At 40.9% G+C, this 16,279-nt stretch overlaps 1 protein-coding gene across 1 annotated transcript in view; it reads left to right on the forward strand.

The window, feature by feature from the left end:
* Nucleotides 1–438: 438 nt before the first annotated feature.
* Nucleotides 439–16,279, forward strand: part of MBD2 (methyl-CpG binding domain protein 2) — a 76,677-nt gene continuing 60,836 nt past the window's right edge. The window contains exons 1-2 of the mRNA XM_029224836.1: nucleotides 439–1,203; nucleotides 16,028–16,187. Of these exons, the coding sequence (XP_029080669.1) occupies nucleotides 668–1,203; nucleotides 16,028–16,187 (696 nt within the window). The 5' untranslated portion in view covers nucleotides 439–667. The remainder of the gene's footprint in view (nucleotides 1,204–16,027; nucleotides 16,188–16,279) is intronic.

The raw sequence follows: 16,279 nt of genomic DNA on the forward strand, positions 1-16,279 counted from the left end.
GAACTTTCCAAGTTGTCACTTACCTTCCTGTAGCCTTACAAAGTTCTAAGAGAATAATCAATCCAGGGTCCTAAGGCCCGGAAGCCAGACTCTGGAGTATAGTGATACTCCTCTATGGGGACACTTCGACTCAATCCATCAATCTGAGCTCCCTGGCAAGCTACGATGTCGAGGCACGAAAGAGGGTATCTTCTATTCCTTTAAATGAATAGTCTCATATTTATATAGTAAACATAAAATATGAGATACATTTTGTTTGTTGCTCTTTAATTGGGAAGCAAACGTAGGTAAAATCATACAGTGAGAGAGGTTAACCCAGTTTGAAACAAATAAACCGCAGTCCTGACATTTCTCTACAAGCGACTCTGGGCCCAAACCGCCCGCCTCGTGGGGGTGGGGGCCGGAAGGGCGCGGCCGGGGGCGGAGCGGGTGGGGCTGGGGGGCGTGTCCTCGAGGAGGCGGAGACAAGATGGCCGCCCTGACCGCTTGGAGGACCTAAGAGGCGGTGGCTGGGGCCACGCCCCGGGCGGGAGGGCCTCTCTGTGCGCGCCCGCTCTATGATGCTTGCGCGCGTCCCCCGCGCGCCGCTCTGCGGGCGGGGCGGGTCTCCGGGATTCCAAGGGCTCGGTTACGGAAGAAGCGCAGCGCCGGCTGGGGAGGGGGCTGGATGCGCGCGCACCCGGGGGGAGGCCGCTGCTGCCCGGAGCAGGAGGAGGGGGAGAGCGCGGCGGGCGGCAGCGGCGCTGGCGGCGACTCCGCCATAGAGCAGGGGGGCCAGGGCTGCGCGCTCGCCCCGTCCCCGGTGAGCGGCGTGCGCAGGGAAGGCGCTCGGGGCGGCGGCCGTGGCCGGGGGCGGTGGAAGCAGGCGGGCCGGGGCGGCGGCGTCTGTGGCCGTGGCCGGGGCCGGGGCCGTGGCCGGGGACGGGGCCGGGGCCGGGGCCGGGGCCGCGGCCGTCCCCAGAGTGGCGGCAGCGGCCTTGGCGGCGACGGCGGCGTCTGCGGCGGCAGCGGTGGCGGCGGCGCCCCCCGGCGGGAGCCGGTCCCTTTCCCGTCGGGGAGCGCGGGACCGGGGCCCAGGGGACCCCGGGCCACGGAGAGCGGGAAGAGGATGGACTGCCCGGCCCTCCCCCCCGGATGGAAGAAGGAGGAAGTGATCCGAAAATCTGGGCTCAGTGCCGGCAAGAGCGATGTCTACTACTTCAGGTACCGCCTTGGGGGCGGGGAGGGGGCGGCAGGGTCAGGCCGGGGTCAAGGGTCGAGAGCTGACCTGGGTAGGGGATGTCAAGAGGAGAGCAGGGGCCAGAGGGGAGTGGCAGAGACAGACTGGCCTTGTAGTAGAAGGTGCCCGAGCCCTTGGGTGAGAGTTGACCCCAGTGCAGTGACAGTCACAGTGTCTGAATGGTGAGAGCCCATAGGAGGGCCTCTTATGGGTAAAGTGTTGGGGAAAATGGTTTGCGGAAAGAAGGGTTACTCTGGCAGGGATGATTATTCCTCTGAAGGGTTAAAAGAAGGTGTAATTCATCGAAACTATAAAACCAGTCACTGTTGGCTCCTGTCCCAGATTCATCATCACAAGAGTGTTTAATCATGCACATGTGGAAGAAAGGTATCTGCAGTAACAAGGTTTCAATTGCTTTGTGGGATCCACGAAAGTTTCTTATGAAGTAGCCACTTAGAATGCCTGTAGTTTCTTGGTGTTGCAGAATTTACTCCCTTTTGAAACCAAACACTGTAATACGTTGTTAGACTCCTAGACCAAAATTTGTCCTCCAGGCGTATTTGATAATGTCTGGGGACATTTTTGGTTGTCACACCTTGGAAGGGGGTGCTACTGGCATCTAGCGGGTAGAGGCCAGAGATGCTGCTAAACATTCTACGATGCACAGGACAGCCCTCACAGCAAAGGATTATCTGGCCCCAAGTGTCACAAGTGCTGGATTGAGAAAACTTGGTCTGAATGATAACAGGTTTTCAGCTTGATGGTGAATCCTGTAATCATGCTGTCTGACCCAGTAAGCTCAGGGAAGTGTCTTTGGCTCTTGATACCAATGGAATTTTCTTAACAACAAATTTACTAACTTTTCTTATAAACAGTCCCATTTCTCAGAGAGTATAAATATAAACATGTTATACTCAGTGGCTTGGAGGGCCATGTTTGTGGGCTAATTTAATCATTTTCAGGGACGATATATGGGTGTTGGAGTAGATGTCGTCTGCTATTTAGCCATTGGAGTATTGTAGGAAGGATTTCCTTTTTTCCATACATTACTCCTGGGTAAAAGTACACACACACACACACACACACACACACACACACACACAATACAATGTTTATGAATTGAAAATACTCTTGGACTTCCCTGGTGGCGCAGTGGTTGAGAGTCCGCCTGCCACTGCAGGGGACACGGGTTCGTGCCCCGGTCCGGGAGGATCCCGCGTGCCGCGGAGCGGCTGGGCCCGTGAGCCATGGCTGCTGAGCCTGCGCGTCCGGAGCCTGTGCTCCGCAACGGGAGAGGCCACAACAGTGAGAGGCCCACACACCGCAAAAAAAAAAGGAAAAGAAATAGATTAAATAGATTTAAGAGGTTAAAAAAATACGTGTATATGAGTATGTACATATATACATACACACAAGAATGCGATCACTACTGGTATAACATGTAAATATGAACATATTCCTGATAGTTGCTCAAATATATGGAAGAGTAGTTTCAGTGAAGTTATTTCACCTATTGAAGTAAAAAAAAATAAAATGAAAGTGGTGTTGCACTACAACTTATTTTGTCACTTAATCCGAGACCACTCATTTTGAAATCTTAAATGATAATTAGAAAACTTATTTTAAACATACAAAGGTGATAATCTTGTTTTGTATTTCCCCATCATTACATATTAAATTTGTTTCAATAATACTAAGAAAGTTATTGTGGAACAAATGGTTACTCTCAAGTTCACTTGTTTCATTTAGTGCTTTTCACAATTGTTCATTTTTGCATATTCTTTCGTTAACAGCTCCTTCTGTTTTCTTTTTAAGCAAGTAGTATGCATAACCTTTATGTGAACTCTGTATTGATGTCTTTTAGCCAGTTATACGTGACAAGAACATTCTGTGTCTGGGATTGAACTCCTTGAGGAATAAGTGACTAGTCTATTCTCAGTAGAGCATCTTTAACTTTGAATTTCACTCCCTGTGGCATTTCTCCTGGGATATGGTTTGTTTGATTTTGGGATGATGTATTTGTTGGAACTTACTTTTGGTTGCTGCAAAGCTTTTTTCTTGCTCTTCTTCTTTCAGTACCTGGAAAAGTTATTTTAAAAAGGCAGATTGCTGTAGCGCTCATTCTGATGTGTGGTCACCTTTTTTTTTTTTTTTTTAATGTGTTGTAAATTTTCGATGTTACCTTTTTTATACAAGCCCAGTAGATTATTTTACGGTAGAAAAACTGATATAATCAGTCTAAAACTTTCTTAACAAATTCATCCTGTGAAGAATCACAAACCAGTATAGTAATAATTACTCTCTAAAATTAAAGTCTTGGGCTTCCCTGGTGGCCCAGTGGTTAAGAGTCGGCCTGCCAGTTCAGGGGACATGGGTTCGAGCCCTGGTCCAGGAAGATCCCACATGCTGTGGAGCAGCTAAGCCTGTGCGCCACAGCTACTGAGCCTGCCCTCTAGAGCCCACGAGCCACAGCTACTGAGCCCACGTGCCACAACTACTGAAGCCTGCGTGCCTAGAGCCCATGCTCCGCAACAAGAAAAGCCACTGCAATGAGAAGCCCACGCACCGGGCTTTTAATTTATAAAATTAAAGTCTTTTTTTTTGTTGTTTGTTTTTGCGGTACGCGGGCCTCTCACTGCTGTGGCCTCTCCCGTTGCAGAGCACAGGCTCCGGACGCGCAGGCTCAGCGGCCATGGCTCATGGGCCCAGCCGCTCCACGGCATGTGGGACCCTCCCGGACCGGGGCACGAACCCACGTGCCCCGCATCGGCAGGCAGACTCCCAACCACTGCGCCACCAGGGAAGCCCCTGAAGTCTTTTTAAAAATAAATTTATTTAATAAATAAATTTATAAAATTAAAGTCTTTTAAAAAAATAAATTTATTTATTTATTTTATTATTGGCTGCACTGGGTCTTTATTGCTGCGCGCCAGCTTTCTCTGGTTGTGGCGAGCGGGGACTACTCTTCATTGCGGTGCGCGTGCTACTCATTGCAGTGGTTTCCCTTGTGGAGCACGGGCTCTAGGCGTTCAGGCTTCAGTAGTTGTGGCACGAGGGCTCAGTAGTTGTAGCTCGCAGGCTCTAGAGTGCAGGCTCAGTATTTGTGGCGCATGGGCTTTCCATGGCGTGTGGGATCTTCCTGGACCAGGGCTCGAACCTGTGTCCCCTGAGTTGGCAGGCAGATTCTTAACCACTGAGCCACCAGGGAAGTCCCTTAAAGTCTTTTTATGAGACAGTGCAACATGATTTGCTTTTTACTTGTTTATGCCAAATGAAAAGACACATTGAACAGAGTTGTGCCACATGTGCTTAGTTCAGGGCTGGAGGGAGTGTTGTCTATTGTTGTCCACCTACAAAGCTTAGTTACTGTATAAGATTGTAACATCCAGTCTTGATTTCATTCTGAGAGGTTACATTCTGAGACAGGAGGACACATAGAGTGTGATGTGATACTTGTGATATAGTAGTTACTCTAACTTTGACTTCTGCTTTCAGTGATGAATGCTGCAAGTCACCTACTCATATTAGAGGTGAACACACTATTTTTCAATCCGCAGTGTCACTGCTTTGCATATTAGCATCCCTGTATACCTGCCACTCATTAAAAACCAGTAGCTCACAAAATACTAGCCATATCTGTTAATAGGTGGGTTAAGAGTCAACTCTTCTGTTGGTAATGTGAACACCTGCACACAGTTGTGTGCACATAGATTCTAATAATGCTAACTCCTGATTTAGCTTGCCCATGGGAAGATTAATCTAAACAAATCTGTGCCTGTTAATGCAGGGTGTGTTTTACACTTATTTTTTCTTTATTTTTTTGTGGTACGTGGGCCTCTCACTGTTGTGGCCTCTCCTGTTGCGGAGCACAGGCTCTGGACGCGCAGGCTCAGCAGCCATGGCTCACGGGCCCAGCCGCTCCGTGGCATGTGGGATCTTCCCGGACCGGGGCATGAACCTGTGTCCCCTGCATCGGCAGGCGGACTCTCAACCACTGCGCCACAAGGGAAGCCTTTACACTTATTAATTGGACTTAAATTAAGCTCATTGAGAAAGCCTCAAATTTTGGTAGAATTTTTTTCTTTTCTTGCTGTTTCCTGAGATTGCCAAGTTCTAATAGGAAGGTATGCCTCTGGTTGCTAGTTAAGCAATATAATTATGCCTTCTGTCAGGATTACTGATAGTACTGTGGCAGTTTGTATATGATCATCCAAAGTTTCTTTTTTAAAAGGGTGTGGTTTGATCAAGCGTTGGATCCATTGGTATAGTTTCTGAAAAAGTTCATTGCCATCATATGAGCCCATTATTTGAACAATACTTTTCTTACCGATCTACTTGACTCCTGTCATTTCTAGTTTTTGGTTCTTACACTTGCAGGTTGATATTTTTGAAATACTGTTTTCCTCTGCAGAGGAACCTTTAGTAGCTGTCTTATGCCTTTTTTAAAATCAAGTCTATGCTTAACCTTGGTGTGAGCTCTGTATCGATGTCTTGTTGGGTTCTAGACTTCTGGTTATAACTGGATTAAAGGCCTGGGAGTCATGGTAAACTGCTACAGCTGCTGCCATAAAATATCATCTGGTTGGGTATTGGAAACATAATAGTAACCATTTTTGACTCTTTTATCAAATTATGATGCATTCACACCTGATCACTTCTCTGAAAAGATAAAATGGAGCCAGAGAACAATTAAAATAATCATTAAGGAGCAGATGCATGATGAGAGACTAAAGAGATTTCATTAAGAAGAGGACTCAGAGGCAATATAATTGAGGGCTTTAAATCATGAGTGAGATGATAAAAGTAGGAGTCTCTAGGGAAAGCAGCAGGGCACAGGGCGTTAAGGTCTGGAATTGGTATTCTACCTCTGCATTTACCAATGGTGCAGCCTCGAGCATGTCATTTACACTTCCCAGTGCTGTGGTTTCTCTGTTTGTAAAGCGGGTATGATTGTACCTGTACCTCATAGTGCTATAAGGATTCAATTCTAGAACACCAAAATAAATATGTAGATCCCTTAAAGCTTTGGATATGTTTAAGGACTAACTAAGGAAAACAGTTCATTAAATAACTCAAGTTGTATGGACTGAACATATAAATAGGTTTAAAAAAGTCTGTAGGCATATCTCATTTGTTATGAAAGGCTGGTATGGTCTTTGAGGGCATGAATTCTGAATCATTGAGGATGTCAAAGTTCAACTAGGCTCTTTCCCTCTTTTTTTTGGTTTAAAATAATAGACTCTCCCTTGTAGTCTTTGTTGGAAAAAACTAGCTCAGTGGACCAAGGGTCACCGTTCTTTTTTTTTTTAAATAATTTTTATTGGAGTATAGTTGCAAGGGTCACAGTTCTTAATTGAAGTCTCGTTGACGTTCAGTAAACTGTCTTTCTCCATAATATTTTCTTTCTGGTCATCCCTGTGTAGTTAAACGTGGTGTCTCCTGTATTACTCTTGTTCATTCCCCTACGACCGGTGGCTTTCTCACCTAGCTGTCTTCCTCCCGCCAGACACAGTGCTGAACACACAGATACTAGATAAGTGTTTGATGTATGGCATGTAAAATTTTGTAAAACAGGGATTAAATGACCTCTTAGCCTTTGCTTTATATTACCTGTGATGTTGTGCTGTACAATTATCTCCATTTTATAGGTGGGGAGTTAGGACAGGGAAGTTAAGTAATAGGCTTGAGGTTGTACTGCTAGTAGGTGCAGAGTTAGAATCCTGATGCAGGTGGTTTAACCCCACAACTCTTAGCTACCCTGCTCTGCTGCTGCCTCACATAGAGATCTCTAGTTATATTCTGAAATATTGCAACATCTCTTGCCTAGTCTACTTTATTAAGCTTGGTGTACCACTAAAATAATGTAATTATTTAGTGTTATGCTTGCATCCTGAAGTTGACAAGGGGTACATTTTAAATCCTATTTCGCAGTGAAGCTGTTGTACCAAAAGATGATCTTCCAGTTCTATGTAATATTGAAGGGGGAAAAAAAATGGAAAAATTGTGGTAAATTAACATAATTAAAGCAGTTTTTCTCTGGGTAACAGAAGTGACCATTTTGTTCAGAAATATTTCTCTTTCTCTTTTTCTTGTTTATCCTAGGGTTGCCCCTCTTATTTATCAGATATTCAGATAGGCAGTGCTCCTCACATTCGCTGAGGAGCAAGCTATATAGATCTTCATTTTAAAAGCTTTCACTTAAATTAGAAGAAATCACATTGTAACTTGCAGGCTAAATGCAGCTTATGAGATAGTTTTATATGGTTCCTGGGAAAAGCTTTATATGTTTCTTTCAGAGTTAAGATATAGTTGAAATGTATCCTACAGACCAGTTTAAAAAAAAATCCCTTTAGTTGGAGAAAGGAAAAAAATACAATATTTATTAAATTCTTATTGCATAATTGAAAGTTTAACTTGCTTTTAGTCTCTTTTCTTGACGATGCCTGATTAAAGCCTGAATCCAGAAATAAAAGACATAGGTGTGGTGGAAATTGTGCTCTGATAATTCTTTTCTCAACTGTACCATCACATCTTTTTGTGATGTGCTAGAGGGATTTCTGTTAGGTTGCAACATTGCCATCTGTCCTACATCCGATTTTTAGAGTTTGACATGCAAAGTCTCACCTGCCAGAACACGCATAATACCTGTAGTAGAGGAAACACATAGCTCAAAAGGAACTGATACACGTACATTCTAAAAATAATCTCCAACAGAAACTGATGTATGATTTTTTTCACATTGCTTTTAGAAGTTCATTTGTGAGATATGGAGTCACAATTTCAGTTTTCGTAATTTAACTTTAATTAGTGGGACAGAAGCACATGATTTGTGACGTCGATGATGATTTTGTTTGCTTTGTTTTTGTTTTACACTTTATAGTGGGACTAATAGAGATTCATAATGTTTAGCTTGTATTTGAGATTTGTTAGCCCAGCATGCTGAATTAGAAATAAGTCATCAAGGGCTTCCCTGGTGGCGCAGTGGTTGAGAGTCCGCCTGCCGATGCAGGGGACACGGGTTCTTGCCCCGGTCCGGGAGGATCCCACATGCTGCAGGGCGGCTAGGCCCCGTGAGCCATGGCCGCTGAGCTTGCGCGCCCGGAGCCTGTACTCCGCAACGGGAGAGGCCACAACATTGAGAGGCCCGCGTACCACAAAAAAAAAAAAAAAAAAAGAAATAAGTCATCGACTCTTCTTACATGGATTTACTGTTTGACTTGATAGGTATTACTTGCACCTCTTGTCTGTTGATCTTTTACTGTTGTTTGCCATTTCCACTAAGAAATAACTAGACAAATTGAAAAATAAAGTTTTACTTAATTTTGTCAGAACTTCTAAAAACTAAAACTTCTCAAGGAAGTAGAAGTATGAAATAGGGTGAAATTTGAATAATATATGTGGATCTTATGATTTTGCCTTATCTTATTAGAGTATAAACTCAAACTCGTTTGTTTGGGAACTTGACTACATAGGCAGTGTGTAAATGCAAATGATAGTAAATATAATTTAAAATTAGATCTTAAAAATTGAACACTTAGCATTTGTCAGGAACAATTATTAGTGATTTACAAATGTGCGGAAGAAGAACATCATCCTCTTGATGATTTCTGACTACTGTATCTTGGTATTCTTTTCCTCTTCCGTTTATACTGAAAGAATCCATAGATTAAAGCAAAAATGAATGTCCTTAGAATTCTTTTTAACGTGTATGCAGTGATGTATGCATCTCTTTAAAAAAGAAAGATCTTTCCTGGAGGCCCCTAGCAGAAGTGGGCAATATAATACAGAAGTGGATATATGAAATACACATTGCAACTTTTTGTTGTTAGATGCTACAAAAGTCATAAATTTGCCATGTCATATTGCCATAGCAGTTTCTAAATGCTTTCTCTCCATTTCTGTACTTATTTGAAGACCTTGTTTGAAGTAAGTCTGTCCATAAACTATACTTGCATAGCACTGGTTTAGAATAAAAATAGGGACTCTGAGTCAGAAGATTGGGACTTGAATCTTGCTTTACTGTTTTAACTTGGACAGATTCTTAAACTTCTGTAAGCTTCCGATTTCTCAAGTGTAAATCAGGGGTAGGAATTCTACTTCATGGAATTTTGTGAGATTAAATGAAAATACATGTAAGGCATTCGGCGTGTAGTAGATGGTCAATAGATCAGTAAAATCTTTGTTCCTTTCTCTTCACTTAATTACCCAACATAAATAGAAGCATTATGCTTGTTAATTATGTGAGGATTTGCAGTATTTTGTTGTATTTTGAAATGTGTTTAGGGTAGAGCTTAGGTTATACACGTTCATCAGAGGTTTAAAAAATATTCCGTTTTTTCCCTGATTATAAAAATAACCCATGCTCAGTGTGGAAAATTGGGAAAATAGAGAAGAGTATATAAAGAGAAATGACAATCCTTACATAGTTCTAAAGAGAATCACTGTTAATATTTTGACACATTGTCTTCCATTCTGTTTTCTGAATATATTTGTCTGTGCACACACATATACACATACACACACCCCAACACATATGTGTGTATGTGTGTATGTTCTTTCATAGTTCTTTTCATACTGGAGGAATCCATAGATTAAAGCAAGGATGAATGAATTTAAAATTCTTTTTAACATGTGTGCAGTGATGTATGCATTTCTTTAAAAAGACCTTTTCCAGAGACCCCTAGCCTCTTTTTAAGAAATACAGTTTGTTTTTTGGGTGTTCTTATCTATCTATGTGTATGTTTTTTTATTATGGGAAAGTTCAAACATATGCAAAAACAAAAGTAGTTAGAAAAGTGTAATGAATTCCACCTGTACTTGTCTACCAGTTTTAACAATTATTGACTACTGGCCAGTCTCGTTTCATCAATATGCAGTCCCCTTCCCACCTCTCCCGTTATATTTTGAAATAATTTCCAGACATGCTTAATTTCTGACACTTCCATAGCAGTGTTCAGTCTCCAATTCAACCAAAATAACCAGTGTTTTTGCTTTTTCAGAAGGTGAGTGCTTGTGGCAGTGGGATGAGATTAGGTAGAATTCTATGTTCATTCATTTTTTAGTGGATCACCCTGAATTTTTAACCATATTCGTAACCATGATATAGAGATAATAGAATTTGCTGCCAATAATATACTCTTTGCATATAATTTTTGTTAAATAAATGCTAGTTTATGGAATAAGGATGATTGGTACAGAATTTGAATTCTACTAAAGGTCTTTCATACCATTTAAAATTGTGTGGTGATTCCTTAAACATTTAAGTCGAGAGAAAAGGTGGAATGCTGTCCTATCTTATCAGTAGCCAAATTGTAAATACACTTTTTTTCTTGTTGATACTTTAAAAATAATTCTCCACCCCAGCCCCCACCCCAGCTGCTAAGGAAATTCTTTCATGCTCCAATTTACTTGCCCAAACTCTTCATATTTAAAAAAAACTAGTTTTCAGTTTTCATGGGGAAATAGCTTGCATACTTTAATGTTTATATTTTAAGAATTTTATTATAGAACATTTCAAACATATATACAAAAGTAGAATTATATAAAGAACTACCAAGTATCCGGTTCAATAGTTGACAGCCTTATTTCATCCATACCCACATCTACTACCCTGACTCAGCCTTCATTATTTTGAAGCACATTTGACGTCCTATCATTTCATTCATTAATAACTATACTTCAGTATGCTATTTGTGAAGATAAGATTTGAACTTGTAGAAGTTTTACAGCCATACGGAACTCAGTATTTCAAACTAAAAGAGATGCCAACAGGTGGTTCGTGATTATTTACGTAATTCCTATTACTTTGTTCTGTTAAGGCTTTATGGAAGAGGTATAAGATGCATTAGTGTTTCTGGGCTCTTGGGGATTGCGGGTGGAGACACGCATGCTGGACCAAGTAAAATACATGGTTTGCATAGGGCTGAAGAGGGAAATCATTCAGCCTGTTGATTCAGAATAGACTTGAATAAACCAATATGGCAGAAGTCACTGGGTAAGAGGAGTGGAAAATAGGGTTGAAAGGTTAAGAGAAGACTAGATGACAGAGGATCCTAAATGCAGGGCTAAAATGTTTGGCTCCCTTTTGCTAATGGGTTGAAGTCTGTTGAAGGCATTTAAACTGGCACTTTGGTAATAGTGGTGTTTGAGGAAGAGCAGTCTGGCTAGTTTAGGATGCAAAGAGGCTAGCAAATAGAAAATCAGCCTACTGTGGTGATTGAGACTTGAGGTGATAAAGATTTGATTTAGGCAGTGGCAATGGAAATGGAAAGGAAGGATGGATTCAAAGGTGATTATGAAGGAACTGGATTTCGTAATTGATTAGAGATGGGAGATAGTAAGATAAGAGTAGATAAATTCTGCCTGGGACACACTATAGAGGAGGGCTGAGGATGTTCATTTTAGGAAAGGCCTACATTTAAAGTTTGGGAGGAAAGGGATTAAGGGGGACTGGGAGCTGACTTTTAGATGGATTTTCCTGTGCGTATGTCATGTAGTTTTGAAAAAATTGGTATATATTTCTTCGAATTAATTGGTTTGGCAGTTTTGTGATTGTACTAAGGTACAAAAAGGTAATGTTAATTTCAGATTTTTAGTCTCAGCTAAAATTTGATTTCTGGAGACAATTGTTATTTAAAGGTAGAGAAATCTTTCAATACTTAACACTCTTGTAAGTAACAAGTAAACTTGAACACTTAGAGGGATAGAAAAAATCGAAAGTTGACATTTCTTTATTCTCAAACTTTTCCAATGCTGTAGCTTCTGGAATTTTTATTATTCCCCACAAAGCACTTCCTGATGTTGTTGGAGAGCCATACACCTTAGAACTTACTCTTGAGACATAGACCTAACCATCTGCCATCCACGATGCTCCTTCCTGCTGATAGGCCGGTCCATCTTCTTCCACTCTGGTTGCTGCCACCCCCACAGTTCATCCTGTTAGAAACTGGTTTGAAGTTATACTTGTGTTTGCTCAGACCTCTGGTCTCCTCATAATGGACATAACTGGACATCATGATTATCCATTTTACCAAAGTAACATGAAAAAATACGTTTGCTCTACTACTCATTTTCAGAGTGCAGTTTCACATGCAAGCAGCGGTCTTCAGAGAGTTAATTTTCATATCATAGACTGGCAGGGCATATTACAGTTGTCTAGCTCCAGTAATGCCGTTTACAGATGAGTTTATAGAGTGACATAATGGGAATACTACTAAGTTAAGGTGACCGTTATTTAAGTCTTTCTGGTATCTCAATAAAGTTTTTTCTTAGATTTGAAAGTCAGATGCCAAATAAAATTTCTTTCCTTTTGATAATCTGTAGTTAGAAACCTCTAAGGTAGAGTTAGGTTTAAAAAGTGCTTTAAATCAACTATACTTCAATTAAAAAAAAAAGTTGCTTTAAACAGCTTAATCAAAATGAAGGCAAGCAAAGACATAGTTCAAGTGATGAAATGTTCTAATATGAACCAGAAAAATGTAACTCATGCTTTTGATTTTCATTTAATAGTTACTTTTCTTCAGGGTATTTAGTGGGGAGGACAAGTTAAAGGTGAGATCACAGGTTGGCTCAGGATAGGCAGATCTAGGGGGCAGTTGGTAGGGAAATTTTTTGTGGCTGAAAGTGAAGTATTAGTATTTCATTACCAGGATTAGAAGTAATCGCTTTGGGCAGAGAAAACTGAAAGTGACTAATATCCTTCACTAGTCTACTAGAGTTTAAAAAAAAATAATTTCCCTGAGTTACAACTTGATGCTTTTAGAATAAAAGCTTAGTCACATTAAGTCCTGGTGTGTCTGAGACTGTTACCTAACAGCAGCCATCTTAGAGGGCAGACAGATGATAACTTAGTCACTTTAGTGACATACAGTCGTTTTGTTTATCTAGCACTGACTTCCTCGGCCACCACTTCCAGAGTCATTTTGCCGTTGTGCAGTGGTCCCTATGGACAGAATTTCTGCTTAACCATTCCCATGGGCCTTGCCTTTCTAATATGCTTGCCTTCATCTCCTGCAGAGGAAGGTCCCTGGTCTTAAAATCCCCTGGGGCAGCCAGGTTGGCTTTCCTTAAAGCACCAAGCACAAGCTATAGCAGTTACGGAGAAGAAAATGGCTTATAGCACGTTCTGAAGGCAACAGTGTGTATGACCAGTACTTGTAGCTGTGCATTACAGATGCTTGTATCTGTATATCAAGTAGTTTATCAGAATCTTATTTACCAGTAACTGGAATATCTGATTATAAGGACTATATGCCTATTTTAGCTTAATTAAAATTATTCATAATTATATAAGGATATAATAACAGGGTACTCTTTACCAATTTTTCATTAACTTGGGTTTTTTAGTAATACTTCTTATGTAGTATAAGATTAACCATGAAAATATTTTCCAGTTCAGTTTTTAAATTCCAGACATTGTAAGTTTTATATAAGCATAGACTTTTCTGTTCCGTTGTGTCTGCAAATGAAAACCATGTTCTTAACTATTCAACTGAGAGGTTTTTTTTTTTTGCTCTCAGAAGTTACTTTGTTCAGTACTAGGCTATATACGTTATGTTTGAGGGTTTTAATAAGGGACATTGTAATTTTTGGTTGTTTACTAATCAAGGGAATGTTTAGAATTGTAATGAAGTAGAATTGAGGGATAGTCGAATTATTTCTAAGTGGGCTTTCAGAATCACAGACAACTTCATAGATGCAGTGATATTTTAGCTGGGCTTGGAGGATTTAATAGTTTTGTTTTGTTTTGTTTTGTTTTTTTTGCGGTACGCGGGCCTCTCACTGTTGTGGCCTCTCCCGTTGCGGAGCACAGGCTCCGGATGCGCAGGCTCAGCAGCCATGGCTCACGGGCCCAGCCGCTCCACGGCATGTGGGATCTTCCCGGACCGGGGCCCGAACCTGTGTCCCCTGCATCAGCAGGCGGACTCTCAACCACTGCACCACCAGGGAAGCCCAGATTTAATAGTTTTATGATAGACAGGATATTGCTTATGCTCAGCCTTCCACCTGGAAAGACATGGCTGGAAGTCAAAGGTACATGGCATATTTTGGTGATGTTGAATTTAGAATGTGAGGTGTGTTCAAGGCTGGTGGGAAAAAGTCAGGAAAAAAAAAAAAACAAACCTGAACAGATGGAAGGTTTTTGATGTTCTGTTAAGGAGGCAAAACTATTTTGTCAGCATTGGGGAGTCTCTGAACATTTAGAACTTGGTATTGGATGTGTGGGCTGAGGGATGGAGCATTGAACATTGTGTTTGGCCTCCTAGCTTGAAGAGTAGTTGCTAAGTAGACAATGATGCTACAGTAGAGGGCAACACAAGAAGATCAGGTTTGGGGGTGGAAGTTTGCAGTGAGCAGAAATGATTCAAGTTTTAAACAGTATTGAGGGTTACGTGCTATTTTATTTTGTGATACTGAGCATATTTGGAAATCAGGATTAGAATGGGAGTTGAGGTTTGTTTATACATAATTCTATATTCTTTCCTCTGCTGTGTTCTGGTTGTTGTTTGCTTCTTTCTATTCTGTTACATTCTGGTCTTAACTGGTTGTTATCTTCATCTGTAGGCTGAATTCTATACCTTGAATTGTGTTTCAGGAATAGCTATGTCATGTGATTGTGGAAAAAGAATGTTGATACGATCTTCAGTTGTGTTGAAGGCTGTGGTGGCAGAATACCATGGAATTTGTGACAGACTGGGGTGTGTTGATTTGGACTTGACCCAGAGAGAAGTTTTGCTGTTCCAGGGAAATGTAAATTGCTTGGTTTTCCAGCCTTTTCTCTTTTGTCTTCCTGTTGAATTATTTTTCTTTTATTGTAGTCAGTTGGTGCAAGGTTAAGTTCTCAATATGACATGTTGGCTTCTTTGAGAGGTATTTGAGAATTCTCACAATTTTCTTCTGGTGACATATCGCACTGCAGTTTATTCTAGCACATTTGGTTCAGAAAATTTATTAGATGAGACTTTGGGGTATTCTTCCTATAAAATTTTTCTTACATTTAAGTGCAATATGGGAAAAATTTTTTTAGGAAAGACTAGTTTAGTTTAGCCCTCTATATAATTCCGTCACTTCTGTCATTTTCCGGCTTCGACAGTTTTTCTTACAGGAAGTGAGTTATTCTTGATATCCTTCTCTCAGATAAGAGTTAGGCTAACAAAAGTCATGTCGGCATCATACAAACACATTTGCAAATGTTTGCCTTAGTTTTCTTTCAGTAACGTTAGGGAGCATTTAAATATTGTCAGAAATTCAACAGATTTTTTTTTCTGTTGTGAATGTTATGAGTTCAAATCGGTAGCGCAAAGATTATACGGGTTCCAAGTGTTGTGTAAATGTGTTGCTAACAAGAGTTGTTGACTTCAGAACAATTTGTTTTGAAGTTCTTTGTGATTACTGTTGGCATTGTGTATGTGTAATACAGAAAAAAAGATTTCAAAAATCAGTTTGGAAAATTTGTAAGATTGAAGACGTTTGCAGTGTGCACATTGTGTTGTGCATGCTGTTTGGGTTGGGATTCTGTTAATGGTTGCTGGGTGAGTGACCAGTGGGATAATCGGTATTCACATCTGTTATGTGCTCCAGGGGTGTACCTAGTGGAGTATTAGGTGACACATTATCTCTTTTTACAGGAGATAAAAAGTTCTAATTAAGTTCCTTTAAAACTTCTAATATTTCTTTGAAAAGAAAATATGTAAAATCGTGATGTGATAGTAATTGGGAGCAGAAAAGAAGGCATGAAGAAAAGGGTTATGTAGTGATCTAGGGTAAATATTGTTGTCTTTTGTACAATTAATGTTATCTTTCTTCTAGTCCAAGTGGTAAGAAGTTCAGAAGCAAACCTCAGTTGGCAAGGTACCTGGGAAATACTGTTGACCTTAGCAGTTTTGACTTCAGAACTGGAAAGATGATGCCTAGTAAATTACAGAAGAACAAACAGAGACTGCGGAATGATCCTCTCAATCAAAATAAGGTTGGTTAATTTACTTATAGCAAATGAGTGCTATTCCAGAAGCTCTCCCAAAAGTATCTTACATTGTACTATGTCACTGGAATTTTGGTTGT

The sequence above is a fragment of the Monodon monoceros genome, unplaced genomic scaffold, assembly GCF_005190385.1.
Source record: "Monodon monoceros isolate NGI ecotype Baffin Bay Population unplaced genomic scaffold, NGI_Narwhal_1 Super_Scaffold_1, whole genome shotgun sequence".
NCBI lineage: Eukaryota > Metazoa > Chordata > Mammalia > Artiodactyla > Monodontidae > Monodon > Monodon monoceros.